Source organism: Platalea leucorodia, assembly GCF_965183815.1.
Source record: "Platalea leucorodia genome assembly, chromosome: 13".
Taxonomy (NCBI): Eukaryota; Metazoa; Chordata; class Aves; order Pelecaniformes; family Threskiornithidae; genus Platalea; species Platalea leucorodia.
In genome coordinates, this window is record NC_138835.1 from 2,123,636 (window position 1) to 2,149,748 (window position 26,113).

A 26,113-nucleotide genomic window follows, 5' to 3' on the forward strand; every position below is an offset into this window, starting at 1 on the left:
TGATGTGCTCAATAGTAAACACGTTGATGAAACAAACTCATAGCCTGAACATTTAAAGTTCAGCCCATATTATTAAGGTCTTATACTAAAGTATGATTCTATTAAAAATAAGACTTCACCAAGCTTCATATTTATTTTTCTCACGGAGTATTTCTGTGTGAAATTTGTGCAGTCTACAAGTAGAAAGATACTGCTTCTTCAACACTTCTTAAATGACAGTCAGAAGAGCAGTTTGGGACCAGAGAAATGTGCCTCTGGCGAGCGTTTGTATGTGACCCACTACCTAAACCTCTCTTCTGTCTGAACTTACTGGCTTGCCAGCAGTGTTAGCAGGATGGAGAGTACCTGTTCATCAGGCACACTAGTAAACAGTTCAGTTTATTAACTTGAAATTATAAATGAAGCTAGATTTACATGAAGTTGCTGTTCTGTGAAGCGAAGCAATAGAAGCATGGGCTTACATTACCACGTGCCTACTACTAGCGAAACCTCTGGCCAAGGGATGGTAAGAAAACAGGTGTGAAAACATTCTAAAATGCCGTGGCTGTTTGCTCAGTAAACTAGCATCCAAGTCTTGTTAAGAGTTAAGCAACAGGGATTTCAAAGACAAATGTAGCCTGGGTAATTTCAATGTTGCCAAATTATACTCTATGAAAAACCGTACAGATCAGCAGCTTGTCAGATAAAACTGGATCCAGTTTGTAGATATTGAGGTGAGAGTGGAAATCATGCAAGTGGAATAGTTAATCGTTTTATCATATAATCCAGAAAATAATTCAGTTCACTCTCCCAAATCTGTGATGGCTAAGAATGGCAAAAATATTTATACAGATACACAGAAAAACTTTTTGTCATTAAAATAAGGAGACATGACTCTAAATACACACCAGAAAGAGCAGGTATGGTGAGTAAGTTGTTGTATTTTAAAGTCACTTATCAGAGGAGAACCACACTCTGAGATTTTGTTTATATGGAAGAACTCCTGGTTAGGCAGCCTTGGAGCACTGAGATCACTACTGGGGAATTATGGCATCACAGGCACATTGAGTTAGAAAGTGTGTACCTTTAACTGCTTGTCTTGTCTGGTATCTTGTCCCTTGAGAGGACTGAGGTTGCTGTGACTGAGACTGCTGGCTCTGCTGCTGTTGCTGCTGTCTCTGCACCTTCTGCATGTGCCATTTCTGAGATGATGTCTGAAATTTATTTGAAGAATTCCACACTACACGCTGCACAGCAGGGGCAGTTTCCTTCGGCAGCAGAGGCCTCTGCTTTTTCACAGGGCTTCCAGTGGCTGCAGACGGAGCACTGACAGTAGAAGAAGCACTAGTAGTTGCTGTCACACCCGCTGGTGGAGTCTGGGCTGCAGAGCGGGTAAGTACTGGAGTTTCTGGTAGAGGCTGGCTGCTTGCACTGGAGGAAGGTGGAGTTTTACCTACAACTAAACAAACACAAAATGTAATGCCAGCTTTTCACCCACGCATCTAATTCATCATTTTCCATCTAATTTTTGCAAGAGCCATATGCACCTTCCAGTCTACTTTGAATTATTTTCCCCAAAAGGTAATTGATACTCTACAAGTAAACTAATTTTGATATTTTACAAGTAAACTCATTTCAGTGTAGTTGAAGTTGGTGGCAATTCAGAAGCACTAGCCATTAAGCAAAACAAAAGTACAAACCCCAGAAAACCAGCCTGACCTCCTTTGGAAGATATGCGAGAGGTTAGCATTTGTTAGGGTGTTTCTGGGTTACCACTTACACCTCTCATCCCAATTTCCTTCAGGAGAAAAATACGTTCAAAAGGAACAATGACTGAACAATAACTGAAGGAATAGCATACTAAAAACTTTCTAAACAAAGGTGAACTGGCACTGACAACGAAATATACAATGTATTTAAGATATCTGTATTTACTCAAAAATCTTCCAGAGTTTATGGTTGACTGTTCCACATATCAGATCAATTTAGGAACTGGATGATTCTTCCAAAGCTGTGGCCAGGAAAAATATCTGAAAGAGAAGGCTGCTGCATTGACAGGTTTCTGGAAAGGGGGCGAAGACCTTCAGATTTGCACGCATCAGATCTCTTTTCGGGACTGAAGCATTTTAATATCTGATAGCCACAAGTAAAGGCAGGGGCCTTGGAATCATGGGCAGGACACAAATTATGTCTAGAATATATTCATATAGGTTTCTCTCTCTCTCTCTCTCTCTCTCTCTCTCTCTCTCTGAATATTTAAATCCACTTTTAATTTCACTCAGAATACGTATTAATTCTTTTGCCTCTATATCAAAGTAAAATTTTAGGATTACTTATTATTTCAACCATCACTGGTTTAGGCCACTAGTAACACATGAATCAGTGATTTTGAAATTCATAAAGTTGCCTTGCTTAATAAATTTTTAAATAAAACAAGAATCAGTCAATATAAATTCCCCAAAATTACAATTCTGTTTTTAGTTTATAAGCCTATTTCCTTGATTATTTCATAATAACATTTATCCATTAAATTCTGTTTTAAGATTCAAAATTCAGAAGCATTAAGTTGTCTTCTAAAGTATGCTTAGTTAACTGATTGAAAACGTTTTAAATAAAATGATTGAGCCAACATCCTATAAAATATAGACAAGAAGAGAAAGTTATATGAAGAATAAAATTTTTTTCAATCTAACCATTTAAATCTGGTTTTCTGTTTTGTTTTGTCGAAAGGCTAACATGCAGAACAAGCTTAGCAAAAGCACTGTACTCATTAATTGAGATTGCTTTCCTCTTTTAGCAACCCACAGAAGCACGGGGCAGTATCTCAGGCACCATACATGCGATTTAGCTGTTCTTTTGATTATTAGTGAGAGCATTTACATTGATTTCAATGGGACCTTATGCAATTTGTATGTTTCGTAAGTTCCAGCTTCTTCTGCACCTGCAATTTTGAGAGGTCTACAGAAATGTAAAGATTCAACTGAAAGTCATAACAATTGCAAAATAAATTCTACATTTGTCACAGAACAAATATTACAGATATTCACAGTTCTACACTGCTGAAAGGAAACTCAATGAAACATTTTATTTAAACCAGAAACTATAATGAAGATTGAAAACTTTTCCATAGCCACAAAGAACAAAAAATCATTCCTAAAAATTGTTTTAGTACAGATATTTTTACCTTAATGCAAAAAGAAAGGTAACAGCTCTGGCTTTGGTAACAGCCCTACAGAACAGAAGGAAAAAAAGGAAGGAAAGAATTTCATCCTACCGTCTTGTTTAGGAGGAGGTTCTTTAGATTCTTTCTTGGTTTTCCTTCCTTCACGGCCACAATGATCATCTCCTAGATCGATGACAAGTTCACTCTCAGAATCAGAGTCCAGTCCTAGATGCACAGTTGGAGAGTCTGTTTCATCTTTACCTTTCAGTTTTTCTTTTGCAGGATGCTGTAAACTTTTTCCCTTTTCAGAAAATTCTTTTTCAGTGTCTGTAATTGCCTTTTCTTTGACTGGGTCATCTGTTTTCTCCACTTCTGGACTTGTGCTTTTAAGGTCCTCCTTGTCTTCGTTCTGTGCTGGGGGCTTAGGTTTTTTTTTCAAGCTCAATGATTCTTTGTCACTTCTTGTACCTTCCTTGTCCTCTCCATCTTCTTGATCATTCTTTGATTTCTGATCCTCATCACTATATTCACTGTCACTGGTGTCGGATTTTTCAGAATCTTCAGAGTCACTGTGTTCTACTGCAGTATAAACAGCTTCAGATATTTCATTTATTCCTAATTGTGGGGAGGAAAGTATATTCCATGCTGACATCAGACTGACTGACATTACCAAAAAAAATACTCTATATACTGGAACAAAGCGTATACATACCATTATCTTAACTGTCAGTCCTTAAGCTATAAACACTTCCCTTAGCGCCCTGTCTCAATACCAGAATGTATAAGAATTACCTTCCACATATTCCAATTCATATTTTTATTTCATTCAATGGCCCTCCTTTCACTGCTTTTTTCAACTACCTGCAAGCTGTTTTGTTCAACTTAGGACCGATGCCGGCAAATACAAAGAGGAATTCTTTTTCTCCACAAGAAACAACCTTAAAATCAGTAACGCTATTTACCTGATGAAAGTTACTCACAGGCATGTTTGCAGAATCAGTTTTAGACTGTGTAAGTTTTGCAAGGAGAATCTCTGGGGTTTTTAGTGCCTAGAAAGCCTTTAATTAAGTTCTAGACAACACTAATGTTTCTAACAGCATTCAGCTCCTGTGTGACTGGATATACTAATTTGTGCAAATGACATGAGTTAGGTACAATTCTTGAGCTTTTCAATTTACAAAATTTTATTAAGACTATAATTCTGTCATACTATCTACATCAGAATAGTACAAAAACAGATTAAAAGATGAAAGCTTTTTGACAAAAATTTGAAACATCAGGTCTCACTGTATTTTAAATTAAACTAGTTCAGTGCATTCTACTTGCCTCAAAGAGTTCAAATATCCTCTACTCTTGTTTTAATGCATAAAATAGTTAAGGTTTTACTACTCAAAAACTTCTTTTCAACTCCAATTCAACATTTCCTTAAGTGTATCCTTCAGATGTCCATTGTACTGTTGAGATATACTTACCAAGCTGCGCTTTACAACTCTCTATTGTCTTGTCAAGATTAAGCTGGAACCTACTACGTATCTGTCGTTTTGGGGAAATGAGCTGCACAGGAGTGGTCTGCTGTTGGACTGACTCACTCAACTCTTTCAGATCCATCTCAGCTTTGCTACGATCTAGAAAAAGAAGAAGGAACTAAGTAAAATATTTTACAAAAAGAAGAGAGATCACTATCCAGATAAGACAAATTTCACCGAGTAACAATGCAGACAATCTGAAACATATTTCACTTCTTTTATAATTATGGGCTAAATAATAATTCTAGAATGACTTTACTACAAACAGTGGATGCTTCCTCTTTGATACTACATATTTCACATGCAAAATGCATGCATCAAGTGGACGTTTTCTCCGTCAGTGTGAAATTATCAAGAAATCATCATTCAGGTCCATAAGCTGTCTGTCAGCACTTCCAGTAAGCTACTGCTGTTATTTACTACTAGTAGTAATATTTTCACAGAGAAAATTAAATAGGAATAAAACTCCTTATAGTCACCATTCAAAATTCAAAAGACAAGTCACGAGAACAGAAATAAAAATGTGGATTGTTACACTAGGTAGATTAATAAATTTCAGATAAAATAATAAGTTTTTCAACGTATGTCAGCAAAATCTCAAGCTCTCCTATACATGTAGAGAATTTTCACTCTGAAACATAGAGATCTGTCTGCCAAGAGTACAGTGCTAAAGCTAAAACTGTCTTAGCAACTAAGTTTAACGTTTTTGCTTCATTTTTCCAATTTCAGAGGTTATGTTGCTGTTCCATAGTCCTATCCTTTACTCTGCCAACAGTGCTGACACTCCATTAGTGCTCAGGGCACTAAACCGTCTGGAGTTAGTTGCTTGTTTGGGGGAGGAGGAAGGGGACATGAAGAAGGGGGAAGGAATGGAGAGAAGAATTATGTGTGGCCAGTTTAGCTCCTTCAGCTGGCTCATGGTAGGATGAAAGGAGCCAATGCCATACGCTGGAAAAGGACGGAGGCCATGGAGAAGACAAAAGGCAACACTGGCACAACGCGCATTTGTGCTTCGTTTAGTTTCATTCCACAGCAGTTAAAGATGTCACATTGTTGCCTTATTTTACTTTAAAAAACAAACAAACAAACAACATATATTTACAAGACATTTTTTGTTGATGCACAACTCGGAGAAAAGTGAACTAAATGCGGAGGGCTGAGCCAACGATTCCTCTGACCAGACATTCTTTACAAGTTTGAACTTAATATCAAGGCACATTCCACACTTGAAATTTAAGAACCATAGTAAATAATGACTCAACTTCAGCAGTACCGTTGTCTCCATCAGGCTTGGCCATTCCATCTCCTATCAGGTTGCAAACAGAATCTGTATTGCAGATAGAGCAGGTACAGAAGGACCCATTCAAGTATTCATGCTGTTTTTCTTTACTGCTAAAATAGCAGTTCTTATCTCTTCCTAGAGACAGGCAGCAACTTGTGTGGTGCAATCCCACAAGCTAAATATACAGGCTGTAATTTGGATCCTCCGGGCTTGTAATATATACACATTATAGCATTCACAAATTCAGGCTAAATAACACTCAATCGTCCTTTCTAGTCCCAGTGAAATGGTCATAAAAGTAATACTGAATTTCACACTCCTCATGTCACATATTCATACTGGAAGAGACTAAACAAACTCTATCACTTTCAGTGCAGTGCAAATTTTGAAAAGAAAAATGAAGGTTCTAAGTCACTTGAGTACTTCTGAAAAATTTATTCCTTGTATTGGAAATGTTTACTAAATTAGGTTCCTTCTTCCTGTGCTAACTACGTCACCCAATCCACACTAATTCCACAGCCGTAATGGTTGTGTCACCCGTAGAACAGTATTTGATTCAAGGCCTTCACAGCCTTAGTTAACTACATGGTGGTTACAAAGAGACGAAAAAAATGGAGAATGGGTGAAGATGAAGTCGAGCACTAACATCTCCCCAGGGAACCCTACATCTTAATATATGAAAGAAGTCTCGCAATCCAGATTGCTCTATCTAACCTACAAGTAGGTCTCACTGAGATCTGGATTTCCAATCTGTAGCATTAATGTCAAAGTATTAGTAAAAACGAAAGAGAGCCAAAGGGCAGACAAGCCCATTGTGGAGAAATCTTCAAGTTCTCGTCTCCAAAGTCTTTACTTTTTCTCCTTACCAATCTGAGAATTTTCACTCCTTACTAGGTCAAACCTGTTCTATCTTTTCGGCCTCTGTTACACACGGACAGGTCCTATACTCTCCAGAATATGTATTTTTTCCAAGCAATCTGTGTACAGCTTGGTCATTCCATACCTCCGTTTTCCAATTTAGCCAGTCTGCCAGTAACAACAGATGGCTCATTGCCATTATTTTTCCTTCCTTATTGCTGAATTGGAGGGTGATCACACAGTCGTCCTAGCACTCTGCTCAAGGTACGTAGGTGTCTTTGTTTTCTGGACCTTCACTTTTGTTTTTCAGAGAGAAACCCTGTTCACATTATGTATGACAATGAGACACAGTAACTCATATCTGAAAACCATAGGATTCACAGATGAATCTGTCCGGCACAGCTGACACTATTAAATGAAGAAGGGTTGCCATTTTCATTCCCAGCACCAAACAGTATATTTAGCAAAGGAAACTCCCCTAAAGCTGAAAAAATAACTGATATTCTACTTGAAAGTATACTAGCTGTTCTTTTATGGTATTGCTCACGGGCCATAACATTGGATTTTCCGATCCACACTATTTATTCAAAATATTCTATGCTCCAGCTGATGTCTCCCATCTGTGGCTCAAACTACTGCTGCACTACATATTTCTTAATGGTTTTCCAAATGCATTGTCACCTCAAATAAGATGACAAACAGGTGCAGTGCAACAGAATAAATTAATTCTATGGTTATGTCCACACAGATAGATTAACACACTGAAAAATATACTTGAGAGCTTGTATCCAGAATCAGATTATCTGTAACTCACTGAAAACATGAATTCAGCATTTGAGCTCAAGCTTTCCTGAAGTATTTGGCTAATGCCAAGGGGCAGAATCCTGTTTCTCCATGTAAGATGATGTGGAGGTAAAAAGCAGCCAGAACTGAACCAGAAGACTCACAGGAACAAAGCATGACTGAGGAGACCGATTATATCTGTTTGCATTTCAGAACTATTTTACCAACTTAGTACTTACCTACTCCATCTTTCAACATTCCAGAATCCCAAGATTTACTCCTAGGGATTTTCAAGACATCTGCTAATTCCTTTCATCCATCTATCTCCCTAGAGAGGGATGGTCAGTGAGGAGGTGATGTGAAGGCAGCAAGAGAGAAGCCCTAGTAAATCCTAAATCCTAAAGACCACAAGAAAACCTTGCCAGCAATTCACTTGAGAGACTGAGGGGTAAAGAGCAGCAATGTTCATGTAATTACAACCTTTACAAACTTACCTACTGTTTAGAAACATTGATTTGTACAGTTCAGCTAAAAAAAAAAAGTCATCCTTTAACTACTTCCTTTCATCAACAAGAAGAAACAATAACAGGAACTTTCATTCATAAAACAAAAAAAGAACAGCATATTTGATGAAACAATAATTACACATGTGCCTCATTTAAAGCCACATACAAGCAAGTTTGTTCATATTATGTTGCATTGACACCACTGTAATTTACCCAGCTATCACATACTAGATTTTCAAAAGTTAAGACTAACCAAGATTAAGGTTCAGAATGCTTCCTGGAGTGGAAGTTCTTTCTTGCTTAGCAGAAATTGGTGTTGATGCTTGAGGAGAGAAAGGTTTGGGGCTGCCTGACAAGCTCCCTGCTTGACCCGTTCTTGTTGGTGCTGGAGAAGCTGAAAAAGTACAAAATTAATAAAGACAGATTTAAAAATAATCACAATAAAGCCATATTCACTGGGACAAAACAGCTTTTAAACCTACTCAAGCAGTGAAAAGATATCCCTTTAATTTTAGTTTAATAAAGAAAGAAATTGTAAGAAAAGTGATTTTACTGCACCTATATAGTTGGGCCAAATGTGTGCTTACCCTCAAAACAACTCTGTTTGCAGTGACAGAAAGTTTTTAGCTTTCAAGATTTGGTTATTTGGAACAAATTCTGACACTCTAAATTGCTATCTATTTTAATTCATGTATGCAAGTAAACATACAAAACCCCACCTGCCCCATTTTCTAGCTATATTAACAGAGAATTAAAAGTACAAATCATAGCAAGTTTAATCAGTACAGCTGGAGATCAGTAACCAAACATCTCCGGTATTCTAATTTATACAGAGTTTAAGCAAAATTCTATGCTCTGAGCTTTTAAAATCTGCATGAAATAATGTTTCAAAAGCAAAACTTCTGGAAGCAGCCAAACAGTCTATAAAGGGAAGCATTGCAGGCCACTACCTAAAAAAAAAAAAAAAAAAAAAAAAAAGACTTATTCTTGTCAGCAAGAGACTAATTTCTGTCTGTTAAATCTCTGCTTCATGTCTGAAAATGTCATCCTAAACTCACTACTGGACACTTTTTCTTCCCCAGTACATCCAGGATTGTCTATGTATTTTCAGATTCCTAAATGGTAGCAATATCTGCTGTTTCAGTAACTGTTTCCAAGTTATTTTCTACACTCAAAATACACAACAGAGGCATCCAAATAAAACCGTTCTTGTCTAAGGATAGATAGCGCAGTCACACTACTTGAATTACTTTTTACAGCAAACAAGTAATTTAATTTACAGTTGAATTGAAACACACAGATTCCAGTAATAGGACAGCTAAGTTTATACAGAAAGTAAATATTACAAAAAGTTAGCATTTGTAACAATATATGGGTAGAAACGCCAGGTGAGAAACTGAATATTCTAGTTTAACTGCTGTTAAGTCCAATCCAGCATTTCTATGCAGTAGGACAGAGGATAGTAAGGCCTGAGGAAAAGTTAGAAAAATTCCCCAGGATTGCTATGCTAATCAAGAATCCAGAGTACCAGGATAACATCTGTCATCTTCTTTTATCTTTATCTGACAAAATAGCTTTAATGTGACTTTCCGTTAATATCTCCACTACTATAAAGAAATAATAATGTGGTATAACAACAGCTCTATGTTTTAAGACAGAAACCAGTACCTGTTAGCTACACCTTATGTATAAGAGCTGTACACACATATATACATGATAATTTATGTGTAAAATGAATTATTCCTTCTGACATGTTACTCTACTGAAAAATCCAAGTATTTTCATATATTTAAATTCATACAGTTACTTCGTCATCACTTTCTTAAGATGGACAGGATCATATCACAAGACACTTCTGTACCCAAAGGCAGTTTCACAGCCTAGCCTTTATTGGCTAGAAAGAATGATATTATAACAAATAAACAAATAAATAACAGCATTTTATCTAAAAATTGTAACAGGACATATTGATATAGTTTTCTACACAAAGGCATCCTTTCACCAAAAGCAAAGTTTTAAAATACGCATATTAATTAATATACTGTATCATTTCTTTCAGGTAGTGAGGAACTCTCTTTTATAGATGAAAAAAACTAAGATAAAGCAGTTTGCCCGAGTGCCACAAAATTAGCTCGCATTTGGTCTTTGACTACATCATAAGTCTGAGAAGTCCAAATTCTGTGTTCTACACTCCTTTTTCTCTTTATCCACTCTGTCTATGGAACTGTGTTTTATCATATTTTAACTACTCGGTTGGAACACTATAAATTAAGCTCATTGCCTTGAAAAAGAGCTATCAAATTTTAAATAGAATACCTCCTAATCAGGACAATTCTATCTCTTTTGGTATTTACAGCCACTCTCCATTCATTTTGATAGTTACAACTATTTCCTGCTATTTAAACTGAAGGGGTTTGGTCGCTTTTCAAGATTATTTAGTCCTTCTCAATGGGGCAGAAAGGACTGTTAATTTTTATCTGTGACACAAAGTTAAACCCATCTTTTCTTCTAAAATTTCTTCATAAAATGAGTCATAATACAGTCTGTCTTTAAAAAGTACATGTAATAAAACTAGTGAATTAACCAAGTGCGAAGTCCTGTGCCCCCCCCGCCCTTCGTTTTTTACCTGTATTTTTCTCAATGAAGTCCATGGATTCTTCACTGGCACTAAAATGACTGGAAGTTGCTTTTTTCTCCGCGTCCTGTTCAACATCAGATCCAGTGTGAACTGATGAGTTTGTACTCATTGGTGACCGTGGCATATCCGTCAATGAAATCCTACGACCAGTACTACTGCTCAGCATAGACTTGCTCATTAGAATCTTGGGCGATGCTGTCATATCAAAGTTCAGTTTGATTTTCTCCTGTTTGTCTGTCTTTGCAGTTCCAGCAGTTGGGTTTGCAGGGTCTAATAACATTTGGTATTGATTGTTGGGAGTATATGGTGTCCGGAAAGGTGCGTAATTAAATACTCCAAATTTTCTACGAATGTTATCAACATAAACCTCCATTTCTTGCATTGCACTATTGAAGATGCTTTTAGTCTTTTTCACAGAAAAAGGAATTTCTTTAGACATGAGGTAGCAATTATTTATTGGAACCCAGGCCCTATATATAAAACAGAAAAATAAAAGATAACATAACTACATTTCACATTGTGGACTGACGTTGGCAACTTTTGTGCACATACTAGTTTATTTTAGCCACCTCATAAAGACGTGCATACCTCAGATCATTTCAAAGGACCATCTCTGCCGCCTTCTTTTAATAGTTCAGTGCTTAGTTTTGGTAAGTAAGTAAACCGCATGTCTTAGATTATCACTAGCTTATTTTACTCTACCCAGTAACACATAAAACATGAATAAACACTGGTCAAATACGACAAAATATTCCTAATTAGAATAGTCTATGTTACTGTAAGACGACCATAACTAAACAGTCTTTCCATCTGTCATAGTTAGCAGAAAAATATAAAAAGCAGGTCAGGAAAAAAACCACTTCACAAGCACATTCTTAAAAACGTAACAGTCTATTTAACACCCCATGTCAGGGTGATCAGACTCCTCAATGCCAGGAAAAGTTCTATCAGTAAGTGCTGGACAGATTTTATTCATCATGAAATCAGGCAGACTCTAAAACCATGCCGTCCAAGATATCAAAATACCAGGAACTTTGACTTAATTATTTCATGGCCCTATACATTTTTTTTTACAGTACTAACTGTATAGATTTATATTTTCAATTCATGACAAATCAACTTATATTCATCATGGCTTTCTTTCATGCAGAGAGTTCACAAGTACAGAAAACTTAACTCCTTTCAAAGCAAAACTGGCATTTTCAACACAGATTATATTTTCGATATTTTTTCTCTATTTTTAAAATCTACGATTGTGTTTATTCCCATAATGTTTAGACAACATTAACAACTTTATTGGCCTCTTCCATCTTTAAGAACTACAGTTCTCTGCAGCACAAAACCGGAATTACCTTGCATACTCACTGAGATTATCTATGTATGAATTTTACAAACACTTGACTTGCAGCCTACAGACATCATGTAAGAAACTAAGACTGCATATGCTACAGTATTATACAGTTTATTAGGGTCAAGGTTCAAAAGACAGGATCCAAAAACTCGAAGAGTCTCAACAACACGAATTTTCTAAGTGCAGCCAAAGACATCCTTTGGTTAAATTCCCACCTGTCGTGTTGGCCGAAGAAACGGGCATCAACTTGCCCGTCTTTATCCCTCAGTGCTTTAGCAGGCCAGAATGGAAAGCCTTTGAGTTTAGCCCAGACCAAAGGGTGGGGATTGCTCTAGAGGAAGAGGCAAAATACAGAGTAAGACAATACAAGCAGTGTTACCTTCAAATCTGATAAACAACATGACTTTTTTTAAAATTGTACGTATTACTTAGATTCAATAAAGATCCAACATGCACAAGGCATTTGCCAAATACAGGATTCCATTTTACTCTATAGTTGATACATACATAATAAATCCTGAGAGGACAAAATAAGAAAGTAAGTAAAAAAACAACCAACCAACCTTAAGCATCTCAATTAAACACATTGTAATTGCACTTTTTTTATTCATTTATTTTTGATTAGTCCTCTCCAAATATTTAGCATAACATAAGTTAGGCTAGGGCCAATCTTTCAAATTGTCTAATTTTCACTTAAGTCCAAGACAGAACTTGATGCATTATACACTTCTACTTAAGAATCTTAAGAAGTCTTCCCAAGTTTGGTGCAGTATTAAACAAAACCAGAAAACAGACAACGTATTAATAGGTCACGAAAGAAAAATGAAGTCTGAACTCTCAGATCTACACCTGCAGAAAGAGACATTTACATTTCAGAAATCTTACCCTGAGTGCAAGTACCGCATGCAAGCACAGATGACCCAGCAGATCTCTTATATTTGAGGACAGAGAAGTTGTGAACTGGTTGCTGACACCCTTTACGGTTATTTCTGACTGAACCAATCCTTTTGTGAAAGCATGCAATCTTACAGCTAAACGTCTTGAGATAGTCTGACCCCACAAAGACCATGATGCACAAGCACAAGCTACTTCATAAACTACAGCAGCTTTCCTTGACTCAGTAACCACCACGGGTTTAAAACGATGAGGGGATAACAAGCAACAGTCAAATGAGAACTGCTAGTCTAATGGGTGAGCTAGACTGCCGTAATCCTTAACTTACACAAGGCTCACAAAACCAATTTTCTCGTTTTTGGCAAGCAGCTAAATAACATTCCGGACATACTTCGATTTCATTCATCTGAAAAGAAAAAGCAAACAGTTATCGAAGAGTTTAAACAGAGTTCAAAGCATGATCAGTATTATTATGTCAGCCTGTCTAGTTTGCTAGCGTTATTTTTCCACAAATTTGTGGTCATAAATCAAGATTTACTTGCTGTGAAATGAACACTCTTTTGACAGACACCCAGCTTTTTCTATCCCTGTAACATATGCATTCCAGTTAATAAATCAGTCACATTTTTACATCCCTCTTCAGATTGTACGCTTCTGTCCTTTACTCCAGTCGAATAAAAAACACATCCTTTGTTTGATGTTGTATTTATTTCAGTGATAAAGAATTATCATAATTTCTTCCAATGGCAAAAATATAACCTCAATCGGGCATTTAATTTCATCATTTATGCAGAACCAAAAATAAAATATTTTCCTCCTTATGCTCATATTATATAAACTAATTAAGATATCAGGCTCAGGTTATACATTTATTTTGTTCTATTAGGAATTGACACGTTCTCAGAATTTATGTGAATCATGGATATCGCTGTCAACCTGGGGATGGAGAAAGCATTTCTATAAATATAAAGGGTCAGATCATCAGATAATTTATATCAATGAAATATCGTTCAAATATATTCCATTTAGAATAGCAAGTTTTTGTAATACTTAACATTATGGATTGCCACCGAAACAAAATCAGTGCATATGATCAGTTCAGAATGCATGCAGTCATTTTTGCGTTTATTCAGAGGAATTTCATATTGTTACAGCGAAAGAACCACCAAAAACACATCTGTGAATCAGAAGATGTGGGTCTCTTTTTCCAACTCCAAATATTCATTTAGAAGATATGTGTCTTTGTGCAGAATCCATATGTCCGCTTCCTTCTCCTCCCTCCCCTCCGCCAGTCTTAATTATAGATAGTGAATATGCTAATGGCAGACACATTAGCAATGCCCTTCCCAAAAATCATTCCATAGGCCATGGATATGCATATCTAAACATACAACAGCCTACAAAAACTATAGTTATGCAATACACACATTAGCAAACACCTATTATTTCGCTCACAAATACATGAAATGGAACACTTCAAAAATACAGAACAATTAAGTGGGGCACACATACCTCATGCTCACAGATTTTGATGATGACTTTTGCTGTTTGTGTCAATTTGTGATTTCCTGAGGAAACAATAAAACGCTTTAACCAAGAAAATTGTTATGCTAGAATGATGATAAAATCAACAGTTTTTAGTTTTAAAAATTAACGTTAAAGACAAAAGAGAACATCTAAAGAGACAATGTAAAAAACACGTGTATATATACACTCCAAGCTTGCAAGAGCAGATGGTAGGCACTTTCCTTCCCAACATAACACTTTAACAATCTTTAAACGTTCCTTTGTGAAGCCTACGGCGGCCTGCCCACCACTGATACGCTCTTTCAGTGAGGGACATGCTGTATCCTCTCCTCAATTAGGTCTCCTGTAAGTGCTGCACAATTCAAAACATGGAAGCAACTTGGGGATTGGAACCAGGTGACCTTTAAGGTCCCTTCCAACCCAAACCATTCTATGATTCTAACTTACTTGACCTTTTTTTAAGGTGGAATGAGCAAGTGACAGCAGGGGCTGTATTTGGTCCTACAGTTTTATGTATGCCAGTTGTTAAAAAAAAAAATCTGTTGTGTTTTGGCACTATGGTCATTAACAGAAAGATACTTTCGGCATTTGCCAACTACAAGTCTACAAATTGCTCTGACTTTAACTATTTCAAAGTTTCTTATTTGAGGACGTAAGTACATATTAAAACTTACCCCCATTGTAAATAATGCAGTTGTGCAAAATCCATTTGGCATCAGCCAAAAATGCTTCAGTGCAACCGTACATTTTCTTTTTAACATTCTGTAAAGAAAGAATTAAGAATGAATCAGGAAACAGAAATGAGTAAAGTGACAGCTTCTTCCTGAACACTCTTTCCTATCAGTCCTACAATTAATAAAACTGACTACTTATTTACTGTAAGACTTGTGATTCTAAATACTTAAGAATCTGCCAAATTCAGGGTGTCTTTTGACTGCCCTGAAAATGCATGAACCGTCTAAATTAACTCTAAATAATGAATTATTTAGATCAGCATCTTTAACATTTCCAAACAAAGCATTCATTTCCTCAAACAGTGTTCCATTCGTTGTCTCATCAGAAAAACAAGTCCTTGATTTCTTCTACTGACGTATTATCGCTCCACAGCATTTTTATTTTTTAATTTTTACAAGACCCAGAAAAAATTATTGATCATTGTACATCAGACAGTATGTTTGATATCTCAGTCTACCCACCGGGTAAAGTAATTCAATTAGATAAAATCAGTCACATGGATTTGTTACACCTTTATACCATAAAACCATCAACCTCCACTGTAAGGACATGGAGAATGAAAACTTGCTGCCTCTTCACCAGGTCCTAGCAGAACGAAACTCTGCAATGCTTCACTCTTCATTAGCAGTGGAGAATGGAGAACTTCTTCATGATTTGAAACTTCTAAACTACTATTGAACTGAGAATGAAAATCCCATTATCCACCTCTTGACTGTTTCCTTTTTTCTTCCACACCTTAGACGCAGTGGAGATTACAGTATTTGTTGAATGTAAATATGAGTAAAATGAGTCTGGAAAGACCCCTGGATATACACCCAAATGGTCCCAAACTAATGGGCCAGTGATCCATTAATAGCTTACAAAGATGATGATCAAATGCAAACTCTGGTTAATGAAGTCCCCCCACAGGATCATTCCTGGAATCAGATGAATTTATACAGCAGGAAGTCATCAGTGTAAGCCTGTCTTTTTCATACTGTTTTTCCTGAGCATTTATTAGTGGTTCAGACAAAACAGTGGACTTGTTCAGTTGGCATATGATTGTTTTTAAGCTGTAATTGAACTTGCACTTATAATAACCAAAAAAAAAAAGCATCAAAATAATTTCAAGCAACCTCTCTCCCCCTCCCATCAAACACTCCAGAAATCTTAATGATAGCACTCAAACTCAAGGAACCTTCCTCCCTTAGCTTCATACAAACCTTCTCTAATGTACAAAGGTCCATTGGATGAAAGATATATTCTGCATAATCTGGGTGTTGATCCAGTGAAACTGGCTTTTGAAATGGCTCTGTCTGTTAGGAGAAGAAAAAAAAAAAATCACACTTCTTATTAATACTGAACAGTTTCAACAATGACACAATATTCATTCTTTTTCTAATACTACTTCCAACTGTGATGTCAGAGAAAATTCTCTAAAGGTAATTATAGAATTTTGTGAAGTAATAAAGTACCAGCAGAACATGAGGAACTAAAAGGTCTATTTAACTGATTTTTCATATGCTGCAAGTAATGAATTGCAAAAGTTAGGGGGTTTGTAAAACGTACTGTTATTATTTACAGTAGGGTTTTTTTTGTGAGGAGTATCAGATGAGGCTCAACAGATAGTTTTTAGCAGAATAAAGACACTTACTAAATTTCCAACTCACTAGACTCACAAATACTTCTTTTTCAGACTCTCATTAGAATCATAACTTTCACAATAATGGTGGCTCAGTAATGCAAATACATTCAAACTTTTACCGGTGGGACTCTACCTTTTATCTGCTAACGTGGAGGGACTGCAATTCTTCAAACACAACCAATTAAAGTACTCAGGTACCAAAACAACAGGTTATTAGTAAAATGCCTAAAGGGCAAAATATCTCAATAGCATTTATTAAACATTAGCTTTCTAACCACATTTTGGAAACACTTTGTGAATTCAGTATAAACAAACACTGACATTTTGCTTCTGAAAAGCAGCACTTAAATCTTCTAATGGCTCCATCTAATAGGACAGTATTTACCACTTCAGAGTAAAACGATTCCAAGAGCCAAAATCTGTCAGTACCTTAGAGTAACCTTCCCAGAAATTGCCACTATTGTTCTGCTAAAATACTTATCATAGAGAGATCAGAGTTGCAGAGAGCCCATCATTCTGCACGTCTGGTTTTCCCAAGATATTTTACTATAACAAGGCAGGCACAGAGACACTCTCCCTGCTCCTCTAACTTACGTACAGGAACAAGAAGGCAACAGGAGTTAAGACAACCTTTGGTAATTCATATTCTGATTTACAGTTTTCTTCACATATGTGAAAACCAGGCAACGCTTGCATGGTGAAGAACAACTGACCAGAATTGTTGAAACTTAGAAGCAAGAACGAGTGACTGGAGTAGCTGAAACTTTGAGGCACGGTGATTTTGAGAAGTGAGTCTAAGACAGACACATGGAGATAGGTACAAGTTGGAGGAAAACCAATTTTACCTCCATGATAAAAATTCATAGAAGAGCAGCCTCATATTGCATGAAAGTTAATGGCACAGGTTTTCACCACACTGAGGAAAATTTCTTCAGCGTTTTAGAAGTATATGATACAACTAACTTTTGTGGTAAGAACCATTTCTACTAACAGACAGAAGCTAGGTTTTCAACATGTATAATCAATAATACAACAGTGTCTGTGCCTAAGGTTCCTGCCCATATAACTGTACGGGCAAGAGATCACGTTTCCTCATTCCCCTTGTATCTCAGACAGCACTGTCCGCTTTTGGTGAGTGAGAAACCACCACGTCCCACAGGAAAGCCACATTGTATTTTCACTACACCTACTGAAACTATGTCCAGAAGTTACGTCAAGAAACTACATTTTAAATGCACTCCAAAACAGTATATACAGCCTAAACTAATCTGTCTGCACTAGACAGGTGGCAGAGAGCACAGAAGCTGTCACATACAATCTGATAAAATAAGCTAGGTTCATAATCCACAAAAGGAAGCAAACCCCAGGATTATGACAATCATATGATCCAAGCATTAAAAAAAGAACAACCAACCCAAAACCTTCCTTACCCCTGGCTGTTTCATTTTCTGTAGTGCAAACTTCAGTAAATACGATAGCTGTTCAATGGTGAGCATTGTCATAGCTTTACTCTGTGTTTCTATGCATTCTGCGACCGTGATTTTCTAAAAGTTAAGATTAAAAAAATATATTGTCAGCAAACGTTTCTACGTAAATTCTTCTCTACTGAAACATTCTAGCATTCAAATGGAAGATAATAACTATCTTACAAGAAACAAAACATTTCTGATGATGCAGCATAAGTATTTCAGATGCTTGTTCTACTTGGTTTTTGTTCCAGGTATGTTAATAAAAAAAAAAAAAAATAAAGCAAGAAAGAAAAAGAAAGGGAAAAGACCAGAAAATTATCCATCATCTTCAAGATCACGCAAAGTGAATGTGTGAATACTTGAAATTCCCAAACACGATGCAGGTTCACAGTAATGTGAACGAGTGAGAAGGTCACCTGGGCGCTAATACAATAAGTGATCAAAGAAAAACATGCGATAAACCAATTGCTTTCATTAAAGATACACTGATGCTAAGTATTCTCTCCCCAGGAATCACTGGAGAGGAATGATTACATTCTTCGTCAGCCCTGCAGAAAAAAATGGTAAGAAAATACCCACTTGTTTATGTAGACCCTACAGTGCAATTTTTTTCTGCACGGCTGCAGAGCTGGTCAGCCCGCTAGAAGAAGCCCAAGTTAAGCCAGTCAAAACTGCAGAATGTATTCAGAATTAGAGGTGCCTGATGAAGAGATCATTCTCTGAAATGGTCACTTCTCTAGAGACGGAAACACAAAGGAAGTTGAAGACTCGTGGTAAGAAGGCAAGCGCAATCCAGGTACACCCACAGAAAAAGTGGTGAAGCCGCAATGGATGCCTTCTCTTCTGTATAAATTTTTCTGGCACCTTTACCAAGAGGCAATATCGGAATAGCCCAGAAACATTTCAGAATGCAAAAAAGCTGCTTATATCGCACAAACAAGAAAGAAATCCACTCCTTGTATCAAACTAACCTCACATTCTGGGCAAAACCAATCCCCCTCTGGTTCCGCTGTCAGTTTCAGACACTTAGCATGATAAACCCGAGGACAGAGTTCACAGCAGAGGACTTGGCCTTCCCGATGACAAACCCAGCAATAGAAATCATTCCGTCCATCCTGTGGTACAACATCAACAGGGTCTGTGGTGAGTGGCTGCTTCATATAGTAAAACGGACCATGTCTTAGTTCTGACTGAAATGTAGGCAAGAAAAACAGGTTTGGTTTCAAAACAAATTTGCATTTTTTCAAATAATAATATTCATAATATATAAGCAAACAGCAGTTTACAGAGTTTGGTTAACATTTATGCAAGCACAGTATCTTATTCATTGCACAAAATCTTTCATAAAGAGGTTTACTTCTTATTCAGACATCAAATGCCAGTTTACACTCAAGACTGAAAATAAATTTTTGTGGCAAGTGAGGGCATCGAGTGCAAGACATGCAATCCAACAGAAGTCAGTAAATACTTTTATCTTCAAGAAAGAAGTATTGCTACAGAAGCTACGAGGTCCTCTAAATTCGGAATTCCATGGGGCTGCGCAAGATAAATACTGAGATATTTAGTGGTGGCTAAACCTGGGACAACTGAAGAAGTTAGTCCTGAAACAAGAAGTTGAACACCATGCAAATCTGTCCTAAGTTGCAGCAGTCACAACTTTGTACAATGAAGCAAACCAGTGCTGATTTTAATTAACAAGGCAAAATGTAGAATGGGACGACAAAGGAGCAAATTCACATCCTGAACAGCCACCTCTGCTACAGGAGCAGGAACGCTGGTCCACCATTTAAATGCACGTCAGAATTTAAGACTCACAATCTCCACTGGTTTGCCTGCACTAGAAAACAGCGTTAACTTTGTAAACTGCATGAAGTAGTCTTCCCCTTGAGCCCCAGACAGCTCAAAGTGACACAGCTGATGCCAAAACACAAGAAGTGAAGAGCCTGGGATGGCTAAAATGGGTCCCCAGATACCTAATGCTTGTTAGATCAGCTTTGAAGATCTGCTAACGTTTATTGGAAAATTACGTTCTATTTATTAGCGACAAGGGCACTTTCTGTTTGGTATTAATTATAGTGGCGGATTCCTGAGGAGGGTGTAGAGGGAAACCATCTTGACTTTCAGGCAGTTTATTTACTGTGATTTTTTTGTTTGATGTAAAACCATTTGCTCATGACGTTATGTGTAACTATCCAAATGCTTGCAGTTTGCAGAACCATTTTGTGTGGTTCCCAGGTAATTTTGCATGGGTCCTGCCCCATTTACACACCTGCAGGTTCTTAGACCCATGAGCTGTCGCATGCCCGTGTGACCCCTAGAACAGTGCAAGCATATGCATGTTCCGTACCTTTGCAGCGTCCTGTACAAAACTGAGTCACACAGGGCATAAATTAATGTCACCAGAAACCACCGGCATGCCAGCGTGGACTGTGATAGTTCTAGATTTCTAAAGTTACAAAGGACAAGGTCTAATTATTTGCATGAATAGAGGACCTTCAAGGTCAAATGAGACGACGCAGAAGTGACAACCCGGCGGAAGATGTTTATCTCAAGAGATACACCAGAAGAGATATCATCTGCAATTATCTAATATTGTATCATATTTTAGGCAAAGAAAGGATGTGACCCACAAACATTCCCAAAGCATTCTGCTACCTAAAATTTCACTCGAATGTCTATCAGTTTTGGTGGTTTTCATTTTCTATTCTACAGATGATACAGCTACTAAAAAGATACTTTGTTCCCACCACAGAAATGGGCAAAGTGTTATTTTCTGTACTTTCTCTCTCCATATATTTAATCATATAACGTGACAAGACTTTCAGAAGGAAGGTTCTATGAGATCCTGTGGAATAAGAGGGCCAGTATAAGGCTTTAACTATATGTCAAATGTATTACTACTACCACCATCCAAACCCAGCGTGAAGAAGGGAAAGTCGCAGTTTACAGCGCAGGAACATGCTTTGCAGCTATATGCACCACAGCTGGGAGACCAAAACCTCAGCGGTGTGTACGTGGAGATGCAGCTCTGGGGCATTTCCTCAACTGCAGATAGAGGAAATTACCAGAAGAATGTAATAAATATCCTGACTTTGAAGTGGGTATAAGCAGTATATCCACACTAACTTCCTAAGAACCAAAGATACTGCTTTCAGACAAATATAAACCCTGCGCAACTATTCCACAGAAATCAGCTCATAGCATCCAAACGGAACAGAAGTCCATTTTTGCTAGAGCATGAGGGAAATTAATCTTCTGTTCAAGGATGCTTTTATCTTTTAGACATCTATCACTTTATTTTGTCTAAGCCAAGTTTAAGAAAAAGAAAAAAAAAAAAAAAGGTTCCGAGACTCAAAAAAGACCCAAACAAGAAAACTAAAGGACTGAAAATGAACGATTCAGCTGCATTAAAGGACCTTTTCACTTGTTCTAATCAGAGTAAAATGTTTTAAGAGTTTAAATTTCAACAGTTATGAAAAAAAAGCTTTGTTTTCTCAAGTAGCCAATTTAAGCTCAAATAGGTGGTAGCTTGTTTTAACGTCTTTATTAAAGTTATTAAGACCTGTAGAATGACGTACAAAACTGAAGAAAAAACAACAGTATTTTAGTGCTGTTTTGGGGAGGAAAAAGATCACTATTTATATTCAGTTTAAATTAATATTGAAGCCAGTAGTAAAACAAGCTGACAACTTCAATTACATTATAACTGACAATTAAGCGTCAGAAGTTCCTGATTTTTAACCTCTTAGCTGCAGTCTACAATTCCATAATTCTTTGCTTGTATTTCAACACTTCAAATACCTGTTGGCACCATTGTGAAGATCTGTTACTGCATCCACAACTTGTAATACGCAGCTTCGTGCAACTATAACTTTAGTAACGGTATCTTGAAATACTCAAATATTACAAAACACTTCGTAATGTAGAATATTAAGTTGGAGGTTTCCAGTGATGATGTCATACCTCAAAATGGATTTATCAGCCAATCAGAACCACAGCTATCAGCTACGTTCTACTTTAAACTTAACCTGAGAGCAAAACAAGTGACTGTATCCTTAGCTCACATCTGTTCAGCAGTAAAAGAATCTTTATCAACTCCTGCTACCATACAGAGCAGAGTTTTGCACCTACTTTAGAAACAATCATCTTCAGGCATGCCCATTTCAAATTTGACAAGCAAGACAATATTCAATTAAAAACAACTTGTAAAAGCTAAACAAAACTAAACAGATGATATTTTCTTGCTAACTTGTCACAAATACAGCACAATAAGCAAGTCTGATTGCTTTTCTTCATTAGATACACAACTTTATTCTATCCTGTAATATTTCAGGTCTGAGATACCTGGAAAACAGAAAAGGATTTACCGAGGGGAATGTATCAAGTTCAACAACTGCAATTGTGTTTTCACATATATTTTTAAATGCATCAATAAAAAGTGGAAATTAATACTCTACGATTCAATTCCACTGTCCGTAAAATTATCTCTACGCTGCACAGTTAGAAGCTCAGACTTCACTGGGGCAACATCTCCTCAGTAAATGTCCAGGATGTAGAGGAATTTATACAGCCTGCGGTGAAGCTCAGTAAAAGCCAAACTGGCCACACGTAACTACACATGCTATTACGAGACCTCCCAATTATCCTTAAATAAAATGTGCTTGACACTGTAGGACTGTTCTCCAGCAAGGCCTGATTTAGCCACAGTCTTTGTTCCAGGACAACTGCAGTGATTAGGAATTTCATTTTCTTTCTTAACCAGTGTAATTGTACCAGGATAATATTTAATGTGTATGCTGTTATACCAGGAAAAAGTGTTTAAACACTCAGAACTTAATCCTCTGTTTATATGATCCTGGCAAAATACATTGACACACACACAAGCACTTTGAAAAATACACAGGCATGTCCTTTTTAAATTAGATGAGAAATAATTTCAGTGAGGCTAAAGACTGCTTTCATGTAATCTCCAAGATGATGCAGGGGCTTTGCAGCATTTGCTATTCAATACACTTCATATAATTCACCTGCATCATACAATGAATCAGAAATTATCAAAGTCTTCTGGGGTCAAGTTCTTCTAAGAACTACAACAAATGCTATAAATTCAGTATTCAGAAGACACTGGAAATAAGGTTTCAAGCGTGAAGACTGAAAAGTAATGTCAGCGTGACCCTTTGATTTAACTAGTTTGGTAGGAGTGCACAGTGCCCAGCAATTTAAAGGCAGGGGAGGGAATCTGCAGAGTACTGAGGAAGGAGCTGGACTTTTGTTCATAATTGGCAGTAGGGCTGAAAGCAGGTGAGAGACTTCCACTGACATTATGAGATCTTTCTTAATCTAGGATATCATGCCCCTGAACATTTCCTTTTAATGGTTTTAATTGATAACAGCTATTATTGTTGTTGTTGTTGCTATTGTTATTATATTCCTTCCTAATCCTTTTGTTCAAAATTGCATTTATTGGTTATACATCTTATTAGCTTTGTGAAATCAAAAACCAGGACGCAGGTGGTGTTTCCCATACAGATGTAAAACAAAAACAAAAGAACACCCAAATCCAATTTATAATGCCAACTCCTACACCCACTGCATTCAAAAATGAGTATCCGCTTCTTAGAGTACAAAAAGGGAGCTTCCTAAAGAGGCAAGAGCTCCCCATCAGCTGTCTCTACATCCTTCATTGTTTCATATTCTAGCATAACAAGACCATGACTTCTCTTACCTGCTCTTTATTATTACTGTTCAATAGACCAGGTTTCTTTTTCTTTTTTATAGGACTTGTTGATGCGTCTTGTGGTGAGTGGCCATTAGAGGAATGTGGAGGGCTGGGAAACTTCCTTTTTTGTGCTGTGCGTTCGGCAGAGCCAGGATCTATAACAGACACAAACAATATGGTCGAAGAGTGCATCTCGATGAAAAACATTCAAACAAGGGTACGGTTTGTCATTCACACTCCTTCCCTGAGCAGAATAAAAATTCTCAATTGTCTTTCACCCAGTCACTGACAAAACTGGAAGCACAGACTTGCTAGGCAATGCCACCGTTAAGTGAATTCTCAATATAGTAATTTAGATTAACATTAAATATTTTTTTCTTTTCCCAGAGCATTCTGGCCATTCATCTCATCTGAAATTTTAGTATCTTTTAAAATATAACAACAATTATTTCTGTAGTTTAGCAAAGTGCTATGCTAAGTTATGTCATACACTTTAAAAGCAGAGAAACAACTTTAACAGTTCCTGACAGCTTTGCTCATGTAATTTAGGAACATAAGCAACAGAAGTTAAAACACAGTAAGAGGAAAGTCAGTCCTCATCATTTATTTCTCATATTTAAATAAACTTATTGCAGTACGCCAACAGAAAAAATGAAATTGGCCTATAGTCTGAAAATAAATACGTTACCTCAAATACTTAGTCATTTGTAGTTACCTGCTAAATTGGATTATAAAAAGATAAAATTAAGACAAGACCCCCAGTCAAGCAGTAACTTTTGACAGCAAGAGAGAGCAACAAACAGAAAGTTTGCAGTGCCTCTGGCAGTCAGAGCTCCCACATTCAACCAAGCAAATTACAAGAGCAGTTCAGTAAGTCACAGCCTCCATCTATCCCAAGCAACAAAGGCGGCAGAAGGGAGCATCTGCCCGTGCCTCAGTTGCTTCGTGGATTGTCATCTGGGTGTCAACTCAGCACGCCAGCAACTTAAGTAGCCCTGGTGGCTCTGAACTGCATTTTATGAAACATGCACAAAGTTCATTAAAAAATTAGAAGGAAGTTGAGACACAGCTCTATCAAATGAATATCTATTACGATGATCTTCATGTCTGCTTCACTCCTCCAATTATGCTAAATTATTTGAATTCTTCAAAGATTTTTAATTCACCTTTTTTTTTACTTGGCCACTGTTTTGTGTGAATATTCATTAGAATATTCAGAAAGAATTATTTACAGCCTTAAAAGAGTTAATACACTTAAAAAAAAAAAATCACTGACGAGCTCATCAGAACTATCCTAGGTAAAAATAAGAGCATTTGCAACTTCATTTTCTCAGAACAAAATTAAATGATTCCTAATGAATATGGAATGCTCAGCTCAATTACAAAGAACTTATTGACATTTTTCAAAAGAAATAATTATGCAATCAGCTGTAACAGACAATCATAGAACAGCGAAACGATCTTGACAAAACACAAGTGAAAGTTCAACAGAGTTGGTTTAACATGTTTAATTTTTCCTTAAGCTTTTAATGCATGCAACAAAATGATAGATAAAACCACAGGGATCAGAAGTCATCAATATCATAGAGAAACAACTGAAGCCTCCCCAAAGTCATTCCCATATTTTCAATCCCCTACTCGCATGTGCTAGTGCAAATGTTTTGTGGCTGCACACTAAACAATTGAGGAATAAAACCTGTCTAAAAAATAACTTTTTTCCTGAGCAATTTTTTTCTATGACCCCACGCGCTGCACAGCCACGCAAATGCTTGTAATGCATTCAGCGAAGCAGTTACACCGGATGGGAACATGTAGCAAGAAGGAGAAATGCTGCGTTTGGTATTAATGCCACCTTGAAGTTGTTTTTTTTCAAACAACAGTTTTTGGCAGCTGTTTGACAGAAGCCAGAGGCACTCGAGCTGCTGGTTGCCATGATCCTAGATCCCTTCCCTCCTGGATCTGTAGTCGTGCCTTCCAGGCCTCACTGGGTGATGGGCTGAGCTGCCTCAGGTTGCCAAGTCACCAAAACCTCATGGAAACACCTCACCTGAAGTCTCCA

General features: G+C 37.0%; 1 protein-coding gene across 11 annotated transcripts in view; it reads right to left on the bottom strand.

The window, feature by feature from the left end:
* Positions 1 to 26,113, bottom strand: part of ZMYND8 (zinc finger MYND-type containing 8) — a 62,094-nt gene that overhangs the window by 12,044 nt on the left and 23,937 nt on the right. For 8 of the 11 annotated variants that reach the window (XM_082325861.1, XM_082325860.1, XM_082325865.1 and 5 more), the window contains 13 exons: positions 24,061 to 24,209; positions 19,307 to 19,525; positions 18,297 to 18,410; positions 16,445 to 16,537; positions 15,182 to 15,269; positions 14,493 to 14,548; positions 13,309 to 13,386; positions 12,302 to 12,417; positions 10,724 to 11,205; positions 8,351 to 8,491; positions 4,615 to 4,767; positions 3,254 to 3,757; positions 1,064 to 1,438 (listed from right to left, as the gene is read on the bottom strand). In XM_082325861.1, coding sequence (XP_082181987.1) covers positions 1,064 to 1,438; positions 3,254 to 3,757; positions 4,615 to 4,767; positions 8,351 to 8,491; positions 10,724 to 11,205; positions 12,302 to 12,417; positions 13,309 to 13,386; positions 14,493 to 14,548; positions 15,182 to 15,269; positions 16,445 to 16,537; positions 18,297 to 18,410; positions 19,307 to 19,525; positions 24,061 to 24,209 — 2,568 coding nt within the window. The other 3 variants (XM_082325862.1, XM_082325867.1, XR_014229652.1) reach the window with 3 other exon arrangements.